This window comes from Sebastes umbrosus, chromosome 22, assembly GCF_015220745.1.
Source record: "Sebastes umbrosus isolate fSebUmb1 chromosome 22, fSebUmb1.pri, whole genome shotgun sequence".
NCBI classification, from domain to species: domain Eukaryota; kingdom Metazoa; phylum Chordata; class Actinopteri; order Perciformes; family Sebastidae; genus Sebastes; species Sebastes umbrosus.
The window spans coordinates 3,648,933-3,665,721 of record NC_051290.1 but is presented as its reverse complement, the minus strand read 5'-3'; the positions used below and the strand labels follow the sequence as shown (position 1 = coordinate 3,665,721).

The window sequence follows — 16,789 nt, the reverse complement described above, 5'->3', positions numbered from 1 at the left end:
TTATTCATTTCCATTTTTAAAAACCCACAGGGAGCCACTGGAGAGGAGCTGAAGAGCTGCAGGTTGCTGACCCCTGCTCTAAGGTAACAAGACACAACGATTCTTATTATCAGTTGATTATACACTAAAGAATATATAGTTATCAATATTATATTCCATTTCTACCCCCTAAATGTTACACATTATTCCTTTAAAGCACTTCCTGTTTTCCTTTTTCCTCTCGATCACATCCATCACCAGCCCTCCTCCTAATGTCTTTCCTGTTATCTCATCTCACTGCTATGTTAATCAGACTTACTCATGAAATAAATCTGCTTTCTCTGAATAATAAAAGAAATGTTTTGTTTACAGGCAGCGTACATTCTGTAGGTGTGTGTTTAGGACAGCTTTGAACATGGAGGGGTCAAAGTTCACCCGGTTCAACCCCCACATGATGGAAAATGACCGGAGGGGAGGCTGGCAAACAGGACTCTCGTTGTTTCATTATCACCTCGCACACACACATGCAGCGGCGAGGAGGCCTACAACATCAAACACTTGTAAAACCACAGTAGCCTCCATCTGTACCTGAGAGTCCTCCACGCTGCCAGAGTTCAGGCCGCTGATATCACCTTACAAACTCTCACACACACACGCAGACGTATGATATCAGCTTGCAAACACTACACACAAGTGCTCACATGTGTACAGATGTGCGTTAACAGCTTGCACCGACACCTCTGAGGCATCCAGAGTGCTAATCCCTTTTGAGTGGATGAAGCTGTCCGTCAGCGAGCGCCGATGTTTCACCGTTTGACCTCTAAACTCGGGTTTACGCGTTCTGTTTGGATGAAATATAGGAAAATAATTTACTCCGTTGTAGTTAGATGCAGCCAGTGGTGGAAGAAGTACTCAGATCTTTTACTTAAGTACTAATACCACACTGTGAAAATACTCCACTACAAGGAAAAGTCAGGCATTCAAACTGTATGTAAGTATGAAAAACAGTCATGTTTACAGCTTTATGACGAAGCATTTTCCAGCTGATCCAAGAGGCTTTTTAAAAGAGTTTATTTAGCTTAAACCTGCAGTGCGTGCGTTCATGTCTCTGGACGTTTTATTTAGATTTCCACCGCAGCTTTTCAGATTAGATACATACGACGGAGTATTAGGGCCACATTCAGGAAAAAAAACAAACTGAGATTTCGATGAATAAAGTCATAATATTACGAGAATAAAATTGTAATATTACGAGAATAAAGTCATAAATTTAGGGGAAAAAAAGTCATAATATTACGAGAATAATGTCGGAACTTTACGAGAAAAAAGTTGTAAAATTGCGAGAATAAAGTCATAACTGTACGAGAAGAAAAGTCATAAAATTACAAGAATAAAGTCGGAACTTTACGAGAAAAAAGTTGTAATATTACGAGAATAAAGTCCTAACTTTACGAGAAAAAAAGTCGTAAAATTACAAGTATAAAGTCGTAACTTTACGAGGAAAAAGTCGTAATATTACGAGAATAAAGTCATAAATTTAGGGGAAAAAAAGTCGTACAATTACGAGAATAAAGTCCTAACTTTACGAGAAAAAAAGTCGTAGAATTACAAGTATAAAGTCGTAACTTTACGAGGAAAAAGTCGTAATATTACGAGAATACAGTTGTAACTTTACGAGAAAAAAAGTCGTAATATTAGGAAAACATATTAGCTGCAACCGACAAAACGGGCTAGAGGACAACACAGTTTCTTGCACAATCTTTTCAAGGTCCTGATACTGATGATAATGTGGTGCTGATGAGCCAAAAGATGAAGTATTTCCTTATTTGTGAAACCTAAACTAAAGTTTAACTTCACAAGATGCTCCACGTTCCTCATTTTCACACACACTGCTCTATTTCCTCTCTAAAATAACACGTAAAACTTATGACTTTATTCTTGTAATTTTACGACTTTTTTTTCTCGTAAAGTTATGACTTTATTCTCGAAATCTCAGATTTTTTTCCCCCCTCAATGTGGCCCTCTGTCGTAGAAACCATCCAATCATGAAGAGAAAAATAAAATACATAGGGGGACAGTGTGAACACAGCCAAATAATACAAACTGAGCAATTTGCATGACAGAGGAAATGATAAGGAGCGAAAATACTGGAGGAGTTTAAAGACGGAGGGGAGGAGGTCAGGGCAGGGTGAGGAGGAGGAAGACGGCGAAGGTCAAAGAAAATGAGAGAGAGAGATGGAGGAGCGAAGACAGACCACCGCCACAGCCCACCCACACTGAACACACACACCAACACACACTCTGTGGTCAGAGGTTCACCTGCAGTTCACGTTGACCATAACAACACCCCTGAGAAAGAGACGTAGAGGTTAGGGGACGGTAGTGATGTGGTATCAGGAGGGAAGGACGAGTGGAAGGAGGGAAGGAGCAGATGGAGGGAGGAAACGAGGGAGAGGTGGGAAAGCAAAGTAATAATTTAGAGTTGTGGGGAGCTCAAGAGACGAATCGGTCAAAGCGGGTTTTCAGTCCAACTTCTGTCGACGCTGCAGGTTCGCACCAAGGTCAGAGAGCTAAACACACATGTACGTACTTACACTTTAATCCTCTTTCTCTCTGACAGTTTATACATTGAACACACACAGATGGGCTGCTGGGCCGTATATAGGCCTTCAAAATGAATGATCATAACACCAATGTAAATAATGTAATTTAACCTTGAAGATTATCTACCTTCTAAAGAAATAATATGACCTAACTTTAACGGTTCTTATTGGGAGTGCAAACTTCTGATTGGCTGACGTGTGCGCATTATTTTCAGATAATCACACGGCTCTGATGTACATTATTTTCATATAACCACACAGCTCTGATGTACATTATTTTTAGATAACCACACAGCTCTGATGTGCTTTATTTTCAGATAAACACACAGCTCTGATGTGCATTATTTTCTGATAACCACACAGCTCTGATGTGCATTATTTTCTGATAACCACACAGCTCTGATGTGCATTATTTTCAGATAACCACACAGCTCTGATGTGCATTATTTTCAGATAATCACACGGCTCTGATGTTCATTATTTTCAGATAAACACACAGCTCCGATGTGCATTATTTTCAGATATATTTTATGCATGTACTCCCACTCATAAGGACATAAAAAAACACACTCTGCACTGATCAGAAATGCAGTTTTATTGATAATACTGACATAATGCAGTGCACACGGTATTGCTTTTTGCAGATGTGAAGTCAAATACATGTCATGTGTTAGAATACATTCAGTCCGTTTCACCCAGAATACATTAAAATATCATCAGTCACGTTTAACCAACCTTTTACAATCACAAAAAAAGAGTTTGTCACGGTGCAAAAACTGGATTTAAAACCAGTTTGTTCCTACATGTTATTGTTTAGTGCAGTTGTATGGCAGAACGATGCTTGTGTTGCAGTGTACATCCAGTGAAAGCATTTTGTGTTAGCAACAGCTATAACATAGAGATCGGGCTCGTTTCTGCTTTTATAATTCAGTGCAAGTCTAAATTTAAGGGTTAAAAAAAGAACAACTTTAATTAGCAAACATGCATTTTATTCGCATTTTCTCATCCCATAAAGAAATAGATCCACATTTTGTGAAATATTTGCTACCAGCAACTCTAAAGCTCGATAATTAACACATTATATTTTGTATGTTTAATCCGTTAAAAACGTCAGGTGTTAAAAACATCATTATGTGCGGACTATTTCTTGGCCGGGTGCAGTGACTTCCTGGAGTTTCCCCGGATTAATTAGTTTTACAAGCTTTAGAAGTGCTGGCAGACTCAGGCTAGCTGTTTCCACCTGTTTCCAGTCTTTATGCTAAGCTAAGCTAAATCAAGCTGCTGGCAGGGGGTTTAATATTTAGTGTAAAAGACATAAAGTGGTATCGATCTTGGTTCTAACTCTCTAAAAAACAGCGAATAAGTGTATTTCCCAAAATGTCAAACTATTCCTTTAAAGAGTAATTTAAAGAATTCAAACTTGCACAATTTCCAGTTGAATGTTCACTACGACAACAACAAGCTTCATAAAGGCAACTGGAAGTCATAGCTAATAAAAAAAGAACAGCCTTTTGGTTGTTTAGTGGTCTCTCTGCTGAGGCACGAGTTAGTGTCAAAGCAGCGAAGCTAAAGGCTAAAGGCACGTTGCATTTACTGACAGGAATAACATCGGGAGAAAACAGCGCTGAGTTAATGTTTTAAAGACAACTTAGTGGTGTGAAGGCATTTTGAAGTAATAATAAAATAATCACTTTCACTGAAAAAGGCAGCTGACAGCAGGATTGTCAAATAAAGTTTTTGCCATTTTGAGGCTCGTTGATTTACATCAGCAGGACGTCAATATCTGTCCAGGCAAACATCCAGACATAAATCTAAATAAAATCCTCTTTCTAACAGGTATCTGGTGTGTTCAGTCAGTCGGCTTTCATTTAAGTGCAGCGTGCAAATGTCTCAACCAAGCTGAACCATTTTTAAGTCAGACTGTCCCCTATTCTTGTCATCTAAAGTGAAGAAGAACGACACCTTTTCAGCAGGACAACATCAGGTGGCAACAAACTTCAAGGTCATTCCTCTCTTAATGTAAACACTTTGTTTGACGGAGAGGAAACCTGAACCAAAGGATGCCAAACAACCAACAACAGCTAAATACCTGAAGTACTGACACTAATAATACTGATAATAAAATGAAGGCAGAAGTTATGAAACGCTTCCCACAAGAAAAGATTTCAGTGTCACACAACCGGTCTTTTTTTTACCCTTTTCCAAACAGTTTCCAAAGACATTGCGACACCGACTGGAATCTTATTGGATTATAACAGCCGGATCCAGTGGGCGGTGGTCGCATTGTTCACAGTGTGCACCTGCACCTTTTTCCCCAACTATAAGAACAGCTTACATTCAAACAGGGATGCAAAATGGTGCGTAGAAAATGGAGATAAGTCTAGACTAATACAGTGACACTATTCCCTGAAATATAATCATGGAGCGCTTGATTCAGCTGATCTTAGTCTGAGGGGTTTAAGTGTTCTGCAAATGATTTTCATTCAGTCTTTTTCATCACGTTAGTTGGCGCCGACGGGTCTCTGCCTCCGCGACACCTCCAAGCAAATGGCACGGTGGTTTCTGAGGAGCAACAGCGGGATCTAAACTCTGCAGGAAACAACTCACAATGCATGAGTTTATGGGTACAAGGAGACAAATCTGATAGCGAGAAAGTCCCTCACGTTCGGAAAGCCGAGCAAAAATCGGGACTGATGCTGAAAATCAGACGTGATTTGCGAAGGTTAATTCCTGTGATATATATGCTGAGGTCGGCGTAGCCGGAGTTAAACCCTCTCTGACCTGGCAGGACGAACAAAACTCGGTCCAATAAATGAGCAGCTTGTGAGTCTCTGTGACTTCTGTTTACAAGGCCCGGTTGGCTCGTAACCGGCTGGTGTGAACCCAAACACGGACCAAACGGGACTAAGTCAACTTTTCCACTCTGGTTCGGACCAAAGCAGAATAACCGAACACGTGATGGAGCCCGACGTTTAGGAGAGTTTAGAAGAAACCGCTGAGAAGGTGCAAAAATAAATACGAGAGGAAGACAGTGGGGTTTCCCTTCAGCTTCTACTTGCTTCCTAAATCAGCGGAGGTTATTTAAGGATTAAAAGATCTCAACACATATATATATGAATATCAATTTACAAACACGTACTTGAGGAAATCCCAAAGGATCTGTGTGGATTAGTCTCCTCTAACCTTTCCTGTTCGGACTTTGTCCTTTCATCTATCTAAAAACAAGCTCTGTACTAACAAACCCCCGAGATCTACAAGAGCAAATCCTCGACTTAACCTGCTGAACCCTGAGAGTGCTGAAAGACTGGAGGAGGAGGAGGAGGAGAGGAAGCAAAGGAGAGGAGGATAAAAAGGAAGGAGGGAGAACAGCAGGGAAGAAGACAAGACTGGGGAGAAGAGGAGGAAGAACAGGAGGAAAAGTAAGTGGAGGTGGAGGAAATGAGGAGGAGGAGAAGAGGGAAGATGGAGGATGGAGAGGAGGACAAACAGAATGTGATGCAGGAGGAGAAAGAAGTGTAGAAGGAGAAGTAAGAAGAGGAGGAGAAAAGTAAGGGAAGATGGGAAGAAGAGGACGAACAGAATTTGAGAAAAAGACGAAAGGAAAAGGAGGAAATGAGGAGGAGGAGAAGAGGGAAGATGAAGAAGAGGAGGGAGAACGATGAGAAAAAGAAAGATGCAAACAGGAGAAGGAAGAAGAAAAACAAAAGAGAGGAGGAGAAATTAAGAAGGAAGGAAGAGGAAGAAAAAGAGGAAGAAGATGTGGCTGAGGAGGAAGAGGAGAATAAGGAAGCAAATATAAAACATGGAGGTTAAAACGTCCGGTTGAGGTGTTGGTGTTGGCTGAAAAAACACTTTTTTCATTAATACATCTCTGATTTCTGATTGCACTTGAAGGCAGCATACGATGTCTACAGTAAAGACGATTCAAAGAGAATTACATTTTACGGTTCTTCTTCATAAAGACTGATTTTTTAGAGCACTAAAAGTTTGAGTGTTGCTCCGTCACCGCTGCCTGACCTGACCTGACTTCACCGCAGCGCCGGCGGGAAACAGCAGGCGGTGAAAAGATCAGGCAGCAACATCTCAATCTTTGAGTCTGCTTCCTTTCGAAACATGGCGGCGTTTGGCGTGACGGGGCTTTTATTCTCCTTCTCTGCGTGAGAGCAGAAGAGACGGAGAGACAACATGCTGAGATCTGATGGCGTCTTCTGGAAATGCATCCAGCTACAGTTTGTGATGAAGCGGCGGTGAAGGCACGGATGGAAACACAGCGGCGCTCGTGAACCTCGGGGCGATATATCACTAATCAGGTCTATCTGTACAAAAGAGTGTAAACTTATCTGGAACACACACACAGTTCATGAGTTCATCACTGCAGTCACAACTTCAGCAAGATGACTTTTTACAGAAAGAAGAATAACACGTTAAATTCAGCCTCATTTCACTTTTAGAAACTTTGTTCTTCATCGTGTCCGCTAGTTTCTCTCCTCCTCCTCATCATCATCATCATCACTCTGCTGCCTTCGCCGGTCCGAAAGGTCCCACCATCTTCATGGCAACGTAGTTCTGGAGGACGGAGAGAAAACATGGATTCAGGATGTTACTTTTTATTCTTTCTCATCTACATACTTTCTTCTATTTATTTCTCTTTTTCATTTTCTCCATCTTTCTCTGTCTAACTTTGTCATCTTTCTTTCTTCTTCTTTAAAGAGCTTTTCCTTTACTGTCATACTTCTCTATACCAATAAAAACATTTAATATTGCCAGCCAGCTAGTAACGCTAAGTTGCGACGCCACGTTGTCACGCCACGTTGTCACGCCACGTTGTCACGCTACGTTGTCACGCCACGTTGTGATGTTGTGACATTATGTTGTGGTGTTACGTTGTCACGCTACGTTGTCACGCTACGTTGTCACGCTACGTTGTCACGCTACGTTGTCACTCTACGTTGTCACCCTACGTTGCCACTTGTCACGCTACTTTGTCACGCTACTTTGTCAATCTACTTTGTCACGCTACTTTGTCACGCTCATTCTCTGTCTGTCTCTATATAATATAAGATTTTGTTAGTTACTTTAATGCCTAATGTTTTTGTATCCTTGTTTTTGTATCCTTGGTCTAGAAAAGCACTTCACAAATAAAAGGTATTATTATCGTTATTAGTTATTAATGGAGGAGAAATTGCCAAAAAATCTTTAAAAAAGAGAAACGAGTAATAAGATAAAAAAGACTTAAGTTGTAATAAACCAGAATTGTCATTTAATTGTGCAAACAAATAAAGAAATGTCTCCATCCATGCACCGTGACAGTTTCTCTCTCGCAGACACAGAATCAAACTTGCCGGGAAGGAGTAGAGGAAGACGCCGAGGAAGAGGAAGACGAAGAAGAGGATGAAGAAGAGGATGATAATCCACTTGAACCGCCTCCACAGGATGAACTTGAGGGTCTTATAGGGGGAGGAGAACCAAAAGAAGGAGGTCTCTGGACGCCTGGAGGAGAGACGAGGACCGGACACCAGTAAGTATATGTTAAGAGTGTGTGTGTTTGTGTGTGTGTGTGTGTGTGTGTGTGTGCGACTCACTGAGGCTCCTCCAGGTGAGGGTTCATGTTGGGTTCGTCTCTGCCGGGGCCAGCTGGTCTCTCGTCCTGCTCCTGCTCCGTCACGATCTCCAGAGACATCTCCACCTTCCCCTGAAACACAGACAACCGGAGTGACGACACACTGCTAACTGCTAACACGCTAGCCGGCTGGGTTCATGCGTGTGTGTGTGTGTGTGTGTGTGTGTGTGTGTGTCTGTGTGTTTGTTTTCCTCACAGCGATGATCTTCTCTCCGTTCTGCTCGCAGGTGCAGGGCCACCATCCTTTGACGGTCTTCTGTTCGAACAGAGACACCAGTCGGTCCGTCGGTTGCTCCAGCAGCTGCAGGTCACATTTCTCTGGAGACTTGGCGGGACGCAGCATGTGGTTCAGGTCCATCACCAGGTGACCTGAAGACACATTCATGGTACATTCACACAGGGCTGGACCATCAGGGAAGATTTAATCATGACATCCAAGAGGCTATGTACGATGGTGAATTAACGGAAAAAAAACTAGTGGATTGCAAAACCGCTAGTCCGCTACAATATAATATATTTTGTACTCGGCAGCTCACGTTACCGACATCTTTAACGATGGCGTCTGTGGTGTGAAGCGAAGAAAGTGATTCCTTAAGAAGTTTTTTTTCTCGTAAATTTACAACTTTATAATCTCACAAATTTGTGATTTTTTTCTCGTACATTTTCCACTGTAATCTCTGAGAATACTCAAATTATTTTCTCCTAAATTTACAACTTTGTAACCTCGCAAATTTGTGACGTTTTTCTTGTAAGTTTGCCAATTTAATCTCAAGAGTATATCCAAGTTTTTTCTCGTAAATTTATGACTTTATAGTATCACAAATATGTGAGTTTTTCCTTGTAAATTTGCCAATTGAATCTCAGAGAACATACAAGTTTTTTCTAGTAAATGTACGAGTTTTTTCTTGTAAATATGCCACTTTAATCTCACAAAATATCCACGTTTTTTCTACTATATTTATGACTTTGTAAACTTGAAAATGTGTGCGTTTTTTTCTCGTAAATTTACCAATTTAATCTTAGAGAACATACAAGTTTTACCTCGTAAATCTACGACTTTATAAAATCGCAAATTTGTGAGTTTTGTCTCGTAAATTTGCCACTTTAATTTCAGAGAATATCCAATTTTTTTTTTTAAACATTATACCCTTCCCCCGGCTCCGTAATTATTTGTATTTTTTTTACCTACAATGGTACTAATGGCCCTGACGTTGTTCCCCTCAACACTACGTGTCCAAACAGTAATGTGAAAGCTTTAATGAATTAATACTATCGGAAAGTGGACATTGATTTCTATAAACATCTTAAAATGTGTTACTTTAAGATGAAGAGGTTTCTAATTTAAACATTATCACTCATTTTACATCAGACGTCCCTTAACTACTGAACAAAAACAATATGAGCTGTGTAGTTTGCAGGTTCTCTGTTAAGTTACGATGCTTTTGGGGGATGCTGAAGGAGGTTTGAAAGATGGATATATTATGATATTAGCCTTAAGATGCTTTGGGGAAACCCATATAAACCGGCAGTGGAGCCAGATTGTTAATGACTGAGTGTGTTATGAGTGAATTATAGACGATCCTGCGGTGAAAGTAGTTAGTAGAGTTTTGATCATCGCTGACATTAAGTACGGAGGGATTGAGGCGTGATGAATGGCTGAAAAGAGGCTAGATGTCCGCTGGAAGTGTTTTTCCAGAGCTCGCTGCAGTTTGACAGTGTGGCAGTCGGAAAAATGGCTCGTGTCTGACCCTCGCACCGTGCAGGAAGATTAACAGTCAGCGGTCCGAGCTGACGAGCTGGAGACAGGCAGGAATGGCAGAAATGCTTTGAGGTGGCCACACACCCGCAGACTGTACGAGGTGAATAAACTCGAGTGGCAGAAAAACGCTGCAGCGGAGCGAGATGGTGACAGACGGGAAGAGATCAGAGTCTGGATTCCTCATCTTTTCTTCCTCCTCACGCACCACAGACGGACGCTCGGTCTAAAGACCGTCACCCTGCCGTCTTTGGCAAAGATGAAATGAAGCGGGCCGTGGGGGTGGTGGGGTGAAAGAGGAGAGGCGCGGCGGTGAGTTATTTCAAGGGACGGGGCCGGGGGCCGGGTGCAGCGTCGAGGGGCGAAGGAAAGGCAGGATTTTGACAGCTTGAGTTCCCGAGAAAAAAAAATAAAATCCCTCTGAAATGTGCCAACACAGTGGAAATGGAAGAGCGTTAATTCTAAAGATAAATGTTATCGCAGTAGTTTGTCTGTACGCACATCGCACATGTGGTTCCCGGGATGGATTTACCACCTAAAGCTTGGCCAGAAACGGAGGAAAAACTTGTTTTAACGTCAGACCCAAAATGAGTTAACTGTATTTCTACAACTAAAAGGCTTGTATGTATGTTCCTGATCCATGTCCAGGAAGACTTTTACATTAGTTTAGTTTGGAAAGTCAAGAACACCGTGATAGCTGAGATCCAATGGAGAGTGATGCACCTGAATCTCTTCTGTTACTTCTTCACAAGCAAATGTACTGAATTAGATCAGAGCCGTGTGTTTTACCGAGGTAGTCGTCGAAGGAGAACTTGTCGTTGTCCCAGATCTGGAGGGTCAGTTTAGGAGCCATTTTAGTCTCCGCTTTATCCACACTCCAGAAGTGTTCCTGCAGACACACAAAGAGACCACAGGGGAATAAAAGAGAAGAAGTTCAGACACCATTTTCTAACAGCAACCTCAGTCTTCAAATGATCTATATTCACTCTATATACAGTATGTCTGACATTTTTCAAACTTCTCTTCTGCCTTTCTTCCACCTTTTCTGACATTTTTCAGACTTTTTTCAGACATTTTTTAGACTTTTTTCTGAAATTGTTTTGAAATTTTTCTGACTTTTTTCAGATTATTTTTTCTGACTTTTTTTTTAGACTTTTTTCTGACATTTTTTTTTAAATTTTCGGACTTCTTTCAGAATTTCTTCCATCTTTTTCTGACTTTTTTCAGATTTTTTTTTGACTTTTTTCAGATTTATTTTGACATTTTTCTGAAATTGTTTTGAAATTTTTCTGACTTTTTTCAGAATTTCTTCCAACTTTTTCTGACTTTTTTCAGACTTTTTTTGGACATTTTTTAGACTTTTTTCTCATATTTTTTTGAAATTTTTCTGACTTTTTTGTTTTTTTTGTTACACACACAGGTATGCGCATCAGTTCTCCTCTTCCTCAGTTGAATACAGTGTCGGCACTGGAATAATGTTTTTATTAATGTAAAGGAAAACACTAAATTCAGGCAGCAGGTGACAATTCAGAATATAATGGAGTATAATGAGTAAATTATTAATTAATACATGTTTATCATACTTAGCTGGTGCTTATTGTCATATAATGAATTTTGCCCCCCTCTGATGAGACAGAAGACAGAAGAGAGACGCTCTGGGAAACATGATGGGAGGCTCCTTCCAGCTTGGAGCAGCACCCCATTGACACATCTCTCACGACATCACCACTTCCACACTGGTACACTTCCTATCTACACACACACACACACACACATACAGCTGTGTGTGTGTGTGTAAGTGTGTATTATACTGTACCTATTATCGCCTCTGGTAAAGTCACACTAAACTGCCAGACAGAATGTGATCCCGTCTCACTGTTGTGCTAATGGGCTTCACTCTGCAGCTTCTCTTTCCATTCCCTCAGTCCTCCTCTCTATCTATCTGTGCGTGTGACACTTTGACTGTTGTTATGTTGATAAAAAAACAATAAAAAAATATGGCTTTTCACACCTGAAATAAAATCCCCCCTGTGATTCACAGCAAATGTCAATACGTCTCCGTAATGTTCCTAAAAAAACACTTGAGGTGAGGAGAGTTTCCGCTAAACTAAAAGCCAACTTCACACCGTGTTGTGGATTTTATGGACTTTACTAAGAACCAGGACAGGTGATGATCGATTTATAAGAGAGTGAGGACAGAGAGGCTTCAGGAAAGTGATTTCTCTTTTCTTTTCACAGCCTTTCTGTTCAAGAAACAGTTTTACATTTCGATTAGTGAAATCCCACATGCTGATTTCAGTATCAAGAAAAGCCGCTGAGGGCAGTTCGTTTTTATTTACAGCAGTTATGTTGTTATGGTTGTTATGTTATGTTGTTGGGTTACGTTGTTGGGTTACGTTGTTGGGTTACGTTGTTGCGTTACTTTGTTGGGTTACTTTGTTATGTTACGTTGTTGGATTACGTTGTTGGGTTACGTTGTTGCGTTACTTTGTTGCGTTACTTTGTTGCGTTACTTTGTTGCGTTACTTTGTTGGGTTACGTTGTTGGGTTACGTTGTTGCGTTACTTTGTTGGGTTACGTTGTTGGGTTACGTTGTTGGGTTACGTTGTTGCGTTACTTTGTTGCGTTACTTTGTTGCGTTACTTTGTTGCGTTACTTTGTTGAGTTACTTTGTTGCGTTACTTTGTTATGTTACGTTGTTGGGTTACGTTGTTGGGTTACGTTGTTGCATTACTTTGTTGCGTTACTTTGTTGCGTTACTTTGTTGCGTTACTTTGTTGCGTTACTTTGTTGCGTTACGTTGTTGCGTTATGTTGTTGCGTTACGTTGTTGCGTTACGTTGTTGCGTTACGTTGTTGCGTTACGTTGCTGGGGTACGTTGCTGGGTTACGTTGTTGCGTTACTTTGTTGCATTACTTTGTTGCGTTACTTTGTTGCGTTACTTTGTTGGGTTACGTTGTTGCATTACGTTGCTGGGGTACGTTGTTGGGTTACGTTGTTGCGTTACTTTGTTGCGTTACTTTGTTGCGTTACTTTGTTGCGTTACTTTGTTGCGTTACGTTGTTGCGTTATGTTGTTGCGTTACGTTGTTGCGTTACGTTGTTGCGTTACGTTGCTGGGGTACGTTGCTGGGTTACGTTGTTGGGTTACGTTGTTGGGTTACGTTGTTGCGTTACTTTGTTGCATTACTTTGTTGCGTTACTTTGTTGCGTTACTTTGTTGCGTTACTTTGTTGCGTTACTTTGTTGAGTTACTTTGTTGCGTTACTTTGTTACGTTACGTTGTTGGGTTACGTTGTTGGGTTACGTTGTTGGGTTACGTTGTTGGGTTACGTTGTTGCGTTACTTTGTTGCGTTACTTTGTTGCGTTACGTTGTTGCGTTACGTTGTTGCGTTACGTTGTTGCGTTACGTTGCTGGGGTACGTTGTTGGGTTACGTTGTTGCGTTACGTTGTTGCGTTACTTTGTTGCGTTACTTTGTTGCGTTACTTTGTTGCGTTACTTTATGTTATTTTGTTATTAGGGCTGTCAATCAATAAAAATATTTAATCGCGATTAATCACATGATTGCGATAAGCTAGTAAGACATGGTTGGTACCGATGGATTCATTAGATAATGTCAGCAGCTTCACTCTAGCTTTAAAACTGAGCCAGCTACAACCCCCGAAAGATCGAGTTAATTATGAGCATTGAGTCTATGTAACAGAATAATGTAATTTGTTGTTTCAAGTTATTTGATATGTTTGTACTGTATTTTAGATGATAAACTTACAAGTGATGGAAATATCTATAGTTTGGTTTCTTGATTGAAGTCAAACTTTGTTGTGGATACAGAACAGAAAGTGACTTCTGCATAAATCACACATTGTTTTCATCTTATCATTATTATTTTAAAATGCAAAAATGATTAAAATCCAACTGTAAACATGTATAATGTTGTGATTCTCTGATAAAGTTACAGTTTGACGGAGATATTTTCATTTTGTGCACCGTGTTAGACTGTAGTCAAGTCTCTCTGTTATGCTTCATACGCCGTGTTGTCCTTTGGAAACACCCAAGAGTTTAACCTCACAATTCAGGCTTTTTTCCTTTAGAGGTCTGGGACTCAATCTTTCCTGATCTTCCTCTGAATATTATGCTCAAAACGAACGTCAGTGATGCTTGGCTTTGAATACGGGCGGGCTATATAACATGACATTTAGCCTAACAATACATCTGATCTGCGTCTGTATGTTTAAATGACTCGGCTCTGCTGCCTGCGTTATGACTTCACACTCACTCTCTAAATCAAGAGTCTAAATCCACATCATGCTCTCACACTTCATAACAACACACACAAACACTGAGAGTAAACACACTACACCCTGAGAGTGTGTGTGTCTCACTTTATCCACAAACTCTGTCCAAGTACATTAAGTTATCACTCCACAGCTGTCACGAGGAGGGGTGGGACGCTGTATACGAGTGTGTGTTTGAGTGTGTGTTTGAGTGTGTGTGTGACTGCTCTCTGCAATATCTAACAACATCAATCAATTTCCTTTTTGTTGCCAGACTGCTAAGTACAGTCTTGTTCAGTCCTCTCGCTCATTTCCTCCATCCCTCGTTCACCCTCTCTCTCTTTCCATAAGCTCTGTTAAGTTATATTACTGCTAAAGATAAATGACATAATGTTTTATTACATACATTTTAATAAGTGGTGCCGTTGTCGCATTGTGTCTGAAAGGACCTACGGTGAGTGAGAGATGGAGAGACGAAGAGATGGAGAGATGGAGAGATGGAGAGTACAGAGAGAAAGAAATACTCAAGCAGGGGGACAAAATGATGTATGAATAAAAACTAATCATTACCTCCTTGGCCCGAGGCCGAGGTATTGTTTTCACCGGCGTTGTTTTGTTTGTCTGTCTGTTAGCAGGATTACTCCTAAAGTTCGCGATGGATTTGAATGATATTTTTGGAGGGGTGGAGTGAACTATGAACAATCCATTACATTTTGGTGGCGATCCGGACTATGATCTGGATTCAGGATTTTATTTAAGGATTCCGATCAGCCTGAGCGTTAAGACCACAGGGTGTAACACATACGCAGTGTGACTGATGATGCGTTGATGACGCATGACCACGCCTTCTTCGAGCAGAGAGATACGTGTGTGGAAGTGTGGCGACCAGGGATGCACCGATACGGATACCAGTATCAGGTATCGGGTCCGATACTCGTACTCGCAAAACGCCTCCGATACAATGGCTACGATACCACTCTACAGCAGCGTGACGTTAACCTCTCGTCACCATCTTTCGGGTCCTATCACATGTGCTCACGCTCCACCTCCCCGACGGCGCGGGCGAGACGGGCCGGTGGTGCGCCCAACCCCGCGGGGCCGGGATCCCACCTCAGCCGGCACGTGCCGTATCCCTCACTTTCATTGCGCCACGGGGTTTTGCTTGCACCCTCTGACTCGCGCGTGCGTTAGACTCCTTAGTCCGTGTTTCAAGACGGGTTGGGTGGTCGTGCCCCCGCGGTTGGGGCACACTAAGGACAGTCCGCCCCGGTGACACTTTGGCCACGGCCCCGGGAAGCACCTTCGCCCCGAGCCTTTCCAAGCCGACCCAGAGCCGGACGCGGCGCACCGCCTCGTATGCGAGACTCCCCAGCCTGCCGTGTGTCGCTCACACCCTCCAGCTGGCTGTTAACGAGGGTCTTTTGGCACAGAGAAGTACTCGTATCGGTACTCGGTATCGGCGAGTACCCAAATGTAAGTACTTGTACTCGGTATGAAAAAAGTGGTATCGGTGCATCCCTAATGGCGACACATGGAGGTGCAGGAGCAGCTCTCCATCCGCGGTGAGAAAGAACAAAGCGGTAGATGACGGGATGAGAGACAACGTAGTGTAACGTCATACTGTTGCAGTGTACTTATTATTTTGTTATTTTCATTATTTAAAAGTCACCAGAATGCAGGAAAGTCTCTGAAACTCAAATTTGTCTGGGGGAGGACAACCAGACCACCGCTTTGGTTTAGAAATCCTCCCAATTTTTGAGATCTCAAAGTTGGTGAGAACAGTTTCGCCCCGTTTGCATTAAAATGGTAGCGATAACAACTGATAACGGCTGGTAAAGGGCTGGTAAAGGGCTGATCAAATTCAGAACGGGGCTGTACATTTGCTGTCCTCCACCTTTCAACATGCAATGAACTTTATTAGGGGGTCTGAGGTGTTAAATAAGTCGCCCAAAACCCCTGGCATGCCTAACATTACACACATCTTATATCCAGTATATACATGAACACTTGAAAAACACGAGTCAACGAAGTCAGAATTCGGAGTAAAACACACACTGGGTTTCTCTGAGCTGAACTAATTGAGCTTTGAAAGACAACAGTCTTGTGAGTGTTGATGGTGACTCAGTGATTATATCACCAACCGCTGAGGTTCCTGGCTTCATAAACTCACTCTCTGGCTCCGGCTCTGTTTTGGAGTGAAAGCTCTCCACCCAGCAGAGTTTTTATTTAAAACTCCCTCTCGTCTTTTAAGCCGCTCGCTGATTGAGGATGCTGCTACGAGCGAGCGGACGCCGTCGTAAAACATGTCGGACGCGGACGGGCTAAAGAGGCTTGTTTTCACGCCAAGTAAAGCAAATGACAGCCGTAGTGTTATTCCAGTTTTCAGCGTGGTGTTGTTTTAGCGCTTCGCTAGATGTTTCTGTCGAGTCTCAGACGTTCAACAACATCTAATTCACTCCTCTTTCTCCTAAAAATGTCACTTCATTATTTTTGTTAATTGCGGGCCACTGTAGATTATTCAGGGGGCAGGAAATCTGTGGGCCTTTTGGAGGGGG

At 41.8% G+C, this 16,789-nt stretch overlaps 1 protein-coding gene across 23 annotated transcripts in view; it reads right to left on the bottom strand.

The window, feature by feature from the left end:
- Positions 1-4,784: 4,784 nt before the first annotated feature.
- Positions 4,785-16,789, bottom strand: part of dysf (dysferlin, limb girdle muscular dystrophy 2B (autosomal recessive)) — a 127,787-nt gene continuing 115,782 nt past the window's right edge. For all 23 annotated transcript variants that reach the window (XM_037758393.1, XM_037758389.1, XM_037758388.1 and 20 more), the window contains 5 exons: positions 10,748-10,847; positions 8,399-8,571; positions 8,165-8,274; positions 7,925-8,072; positions 4,785-7,148 (listed from right to left, as the gene is read on the bottom strand). In XM_037758393.1, the coding sequence (XP_037614321.1) occupies positions 7,092-7,148; positions 7,925-8,072; positions 8,165-8,274; positions 8,399-8,571; positions 10,748-10,847 (588 nt within the window). In that variant the 3' untranslated portion in view covers positions 4,785-7,091. The remainder of the gene's footprint in view (positions 7,149-7,924; positions 8,073-8,164; positions 8,275-8,398; positions 8,572-10,747; positions 10,848-16,789) is intronic.